Source organism: Elephas maximus, chromosome 12 (assembly GCF_024166365.1).
Source record: "Elephas maximus indicus isolate mEleMax1 chromosome 12, mEleMax1 primary haplotype, whole genome shotgun sequence".
Lineage (NCBI taxonomy): Eukaryota > Metazoa > Chordata > Mammalia > Proboscidea > Elephantidae > Elephas > Elephas maximus.
The window spans coordinates 82,390,688-82,396,687 of NC_064830.1; the positions used below are offsets into that span (position 1 = coordinate 82,390,688).

Here is a 6,000-nt window from a genome sequence, read left to right on the forward strand (position 1 = left end):
GTTTTTGATGAATATCCTTAAATTTTGACCTATTTATTTTAAATATCCAAGGTGATACATAGCATTTGCCAGTTCAATATTTTTCACATACTTTTGACTGCACTTTGTTCTGGTTAGCTTAACACTTTTTGTATTTTATGTTTACAAAGCACATTCATTTATCGTTCCTGACTCTTAAAGTATCCCCGGCCCCAAAAACTGAAGTGACCAGATACCACAACATCATGCTTAGGCAGATTTTGATTCCCTTTTGTATTCTATCCATTAATCATAATTCAAGTTTTGATACTCTGGATAGAATGTAGTAACTACATTTCCTGCTAAAATATGCCCTTAATATGTTTCTCTGTCTTTGTAGGACTGCTGTGTAAGCTATGGTGGCATGTGGTACCTTAAAGGGACAGTACAGTCTTGACAATAGTAGTAAACCACTAACCCCAATGAATCCAAGCCTAAGGAAGGACAGCAGAGCCAGCAGAGGTAGAAGTGGAGTCTCGACTTGCTTCAGGAAACACCGAACGAGAAGAGCTGACCATCGCATGGCCTGGGGCATTGCATTGTCCAGTGGACAGAGGTGATCATTCTTAACGGGTTGCAGGGTCAGCTTAAGTTAGATTGCTCCCAGAAGAGACCATCTGGGACCCTCTTTGCAGTACAGTTTGAAATTCCTGATGTATTTTGCTTATTATTTGGTTTCATTCTCATAATAAAGAGAGTGTATATTGAAACGGGCAGGATGATGAAAATCATGGTTTAATATTTTACCTTTTAAACTTAATGCCATTGAGGTCTAAGTTATGTTTACAAGATGAAGAAAATCTCAAGGTTTTTAATATTTAAAATGCCTAGAAGCCAATATTTAGTCTTGGATTATCTATCTGCTAAGACTTCTGCCAATTTCATTAAACAAACCAAATTAAATTGTTTTACTGTTGGGTTTCTGCGAACACTTTACCTTTTAAAACAACCTACGTTACATAGCAGTCTCAACTGTTTACATTAGAATCAAATTCATTTATTCTTGATGTTTGCATAAGGTTGCAAACAAAACGAGGTAAGTATGGAACAATGTATAAGCGAGGTTATCACACCTTGATGTAAAAATTTATATTTTGTGTATTTTTAAAATAAATGCTAACACTAAACTGGCACCATGGTGCTGCTGTCTTCAAATGGTCTTCAGATGTTATTTGTCTATGGTCTTAAAGCAGTAAATGTTCTTTAGAGGGAAGGGCGCTAATAAAGAGCTGGAGAACTCCTTGGAGCAGTGCTGTCCAATAAAAATATTATGCAGGTCACATATGTAATTTGTAAATTTTTTAGTAGCCACATTAAAAAAATATATATATATAAACAGGATAAATTTTACTGTATTTTATTTAACACAGTATATCCAGAACATCATTTGAACATGTAATCAGAAACTTGATTTTTTTTTTTTTTTCCTTGGTACCAAGCCTTCAAAATCTGGTTTATATTTTATACTTATAACATTCAATTTCGACTAGCCACAATTTAAGTGCTCAGTTGCCATGTGTAGCTAGTGGTTACCTCTATTAGATAGCGCAGCCCTAAAGGATTATGAGAAGATACAGTAACAGTAAGCTCGGCCGGGTGAGATGTGCATTTTGTAATATAGGCAGTCCCCAGGTTCTGGCTTAACCTGTAGTTATGATCCAACCCCTGTAAAGCCTATTAAAAATTCAGGGTACATACAATGGTTCGTAATAACAAATGGGCACTACTTTGCTATGCACAACAAAACATTACTATTACTGTGTTATGTTACAATGTTTTAATGTATCTGAAAGTGTTTCTTTAACGTTTTTTATGCAGTGAAAGGTACTCTGTATACTAAGACAAACTTGACTAACTGATGTTAGATATGAACCATACCTAACTGTTCCCGACTTATGTACAAATTCAGCTTAAAGACAGACTTAGGAACAGCGCTTGTTCATGATCTGGGGACTGCCTATATAAGACTTTTGTTATAATCTCTTTTGTGCAATACAACCACTGCTGTCTGACACTTTAGGTGATGGTCAACCCTGTCCCCAGCCCGAAAGAAAAACATCTATTACTTTAGCCATCAATCAATAAAACATTGATCAGGGATGTACTTTGCAAAGTAAGTATTTAGTGACAGTTTAACAGGGTGATTGTATATTGTGCTCTTGGTTCTAATTGTTAATATACATGAGCCTAAAAAGAGTTAAAAATTACCCAAATTGACCTGGCGTACGTCTCAGTTATTGCATACTAATGTTCTTCCTTTGAAAGGGGAAATCCTTTGTGGTGGTATGGTATTGGAGAATGTTAGCACTAATGTGCAGCAGAACTTACGGGGTATATGGGGAAGTCATAGACTTAAACATTTATAAACATTAATAAACAAAAAAGAATTAAACATTGAATTCAAATAGCTAGAAAAATAAACTTAAGGAATATAGGAGGAGATAATTGTTAAAGAACAGCAAAAATTAACAAGGTAAAAATTGAAATAAAGTAAAATCAGAATAAGATATAGCAGTAGCTGATCAGTTAAGGAAAAAGACGCAAGCCTGAATAGACTCAACGAGATAGGAGAAGTTGCAGAGGAATTAGGTGATTTGTAAAGAAAATATGAATTATGATAATTGGCACACCAGTGAGGATAAATTCAAAAGAGATTCACACCGAGACATTATAGTCAAATTGTCAAAACCCAGAGACTTTTGAAAGCAGTAGGAGAAAAGCAGCTCTTCACATGCAAGATAATCCTCAGTGGGTGCCAGAAGGCAATGGGATGACATATCTAAAGTCCTGAAGGGAAGAAATAAACTGTCAACAAAGAATTTTTGGCAGAACTGAACCTGGCGAAACTATCCTTCAAGAATAAAGAAGAAATTAAGACATTTCCATTTAAACAAAAGCTGAGAAAGTTCATTACCAGTAGACCTGTCCTGCAAGAAATGCCAAAGCGAGTTCTTTAGGCTGAAATGACAGTAACTCAAAGCCATAAAAAAGCAACACTAGTAAAGGAAACTTCTTAAATTATATAAAAGCCAGTATTACTGTACTTTTGGTTTGGTTTGTAAGATCTTTTCCAAGATGATTTAAAAGGCAAATGCATAAAACAATAATTGTAAATCCATGTCAATTGGCATACTATGTATAAAGATGTAATCTGTGACAATAAGAATATAGAGGAGGTGGGACCAGATGTATAGGAATGGAGAGTTTATATACTACTGAAACTAAGTTGGTATTATTCAAACTAGATGGTTATAAGTTTCAGATATTATTTGTAATCTTCAAGTAACCACTAAGAAAATAACTAAAAAATTACATAGGAAAGGGACTCAAAAGATTATACTACAAAAAAATTAAGTACAGTAAAAAACAATAATGGGAACACTGAGGACCACAAAGCATATAAAACATACAGAAAATAGCTAAATGGCAGAAGTAAATCCTTATCAGTAATCACGTTAAATGTAAATAGATTAAAATTTCCTAATTAAAAGGCTGAGATTGACAGATTGGATATTAAAAACAAAAGATTTATCTACAGGCTGTTGTTAGGTGCCATCCAGTCAGTTCCAACTCATAGCGACCCAATGCACAACGGAACGAAACACTGCCCAGTCCTGCACCATCCTTAAAATCGTTGTTATGCTTGAGCCCATTGTTGCAACCACTGTTGTCAGTCCACCTCACAGAGTCTTCCTCTTTTCTGCTGATCCTGTACTTTACCAAGCATGATGCCCTTCTCCGGGAACTGATCCCTCCTGACAACATGTACAAAGTATGCAAGACGCTGCCTTGCCATCCTTGCTTCTAAGGAGCATTCTGGTTGTACTTTTTCTGAGACAGATTTGTTCATTCTTTTGGCAGTCCATAATATATTCAATATTCTTCGCCAACGTGTCTGTCAGTTTGTTGTACTGTGGGGGCTTGCATGCTGCTGTGATGCTGGAAACTATGCCACTGGTATTCAGATACCAACAGGGTCGCCCATGGAGGACAGGTTTCAGCTGAGTTTACAGACTAGGAAGAAGGACCTGGCTGTCTACTTCTGAAAAGCATTAGCCAGTGAAAACTTAATGAATGGTAAGGGAACATTGTCTGATATAGTGCCGGAAGATGAGTCCCCCAGGTTGGAAGGCACTCAACAGACGACTGGGGAAGAGCTGCCTCCTCAAAGTAGAGTCAACCTTAATGACATGGATGGAATCGTTTTGGGGACCTTCATTTGCTGATGTGGCATGACTCAAAATGAGAAGAAACAGCTGCAAACATCCATTAATAATCAGAACCTGGAATGTATGAAGTACGAATCTAGGAAAATTGGAAATTGTCAAAAATAAAATGGAACACATAAACATCATATCCTAGGCATTAGTGAGCTGAAATGGACTGGTATTGGCCATTTTGAATCAGAAAATCACATAGTCTACTATGCTGGGAATGACAACTTGAAGAGGAATGGCGTTGCATTGTCAAAAAGAACATTTTAAAGGTTTATCCTAAAGTACAACACTGTCAGTGATAGGATAATGTCCATATGCCTACAAGGAAGACCAGTTAATATGACATTTATTCAAATTTATGCACCAACCACTAAGGCCAGAGATGAAGAAATTGAAGATTTTTATCGGCTTCTGCAGTCTGAAATTGATCAAACATGCAGATCGGAATGCATTGGTGATTACTGGTGATTGGAATGTGAAAGTTGGAAAAAAAGAAGAAGGATCAGTAGTTGGAAAATATGGCCTTAATGATAGAAACAATGCCGGAGATCAAATGATAGAGTTTTGCAAGACGAACGTCTTCATTGCAAATACCTTTTTTCACCAACATAAATGGTGACTGTACACATGGACCTTGCCAGATGGAACACACAGGAATCAAGTCAACTACATCTGTGGAAAGAGGCGATGGAAAAGCTCAATATTATCAGTCAGAACAAGGCCAGGAGCCAACTGTGGAACAGACCATCAATTGCTCATATGCAAGTTCAAGCTGAAACTGAAGAAAATCAGCAAGTCCACAAGAGCCAAAATACGACCTTGAGTATATATCCCACCTGAATTTAGAGATCATCTCAAGAATAGATCTGATGCATTGAACACTAATGACCGAAGACCAAACGGGTTGTGGAATGACATCAAGGACATCATACATGAAGAAAGCAAGAGGTCATTGAAGAGACAGGAAAGAAAGAAAAGACCTAAATGGATGTCAGAATAGACTCTGAAACTTGCTCTTGAACATCAAGCAGCTAAAGCAAAAGGAAGAAATGATGAAGTAAAAGAACTGAAGATTTCAAAGGGTGGCTCGAGAAGGCATTATTATAATGACATACGCAAAGAGCTGGAGATAGAAAACCAAAAAGGAAGAACACACTCAGCGTTTCTCAAGCTGAAAGAACTGAAGAAAAAATTCAAGCCTCGAGTTGCAATAGTGAAGGATTCTATGGGGAAAATATTGAACGACACAGGAAGCATCAGAAGAAGATGGAAGGAATACACAAAGTCATCTATAGGTAGTCCCTGACTTGTGATGCATTTGAGGTAGGACGAAGTGCGCTTAAGACCGTCTTTTTTTTGTAGACCTTACTGTTAGTGATATGTACTACATACCGTGTTGCAGCACATAATTTGCTGATGTTATCATTCTCAGTTGTTTAAGATTGGATTTATAAAGATAGTGGTAATAAAAGGCAATAATGAAGAAAACTAAAAAAAAAAAGTATTCGATTTACGTCAGAACCAACTTACGACAGAATCATCAGAATGGAGCCTTATTGTAAGTGGGGGACTATCTGTGTAGGCTTTCTACAGGAGACACACTTTAGATACAAGGACACAAAGAGATTGAAAGTAAAAGAATGGAAAAGATACTCCATGCAAATAGTAATCAGAATTGAGGACATGAACACCACTATAGACCATCTAGACCTAATAAACATATATATAAACAATCCACCCAACAAAAGCAGGATACACATTCTTC

At 36.6% G+C, this 6,000-nt stretch overlaps 1 protein-coding gene across 1 annotated transcript in view; it reads left to right on the plus strand.

Moving 5' to 3' along the window:
• Positions 1–2,325, plus strand: part of POLR3E (RNA polymerase III subunit E) — a 47,181-nt gene extending 44,856 nt beyond the window's left edge. The window contains exon 21 of the mRNA XM_049904363.1: positions 359–2,325. Coding sequence (XP_049760320.1) covers positions 359–415 — 57 coding nt within the window. The 3' untranslated portion in view covers positions 416–2,325. The remainder of the gene's footprint in view (positions 1–358) is intronic.
• Positions 2,326–6,000: the final 3,675 nt, after the last annotated feature.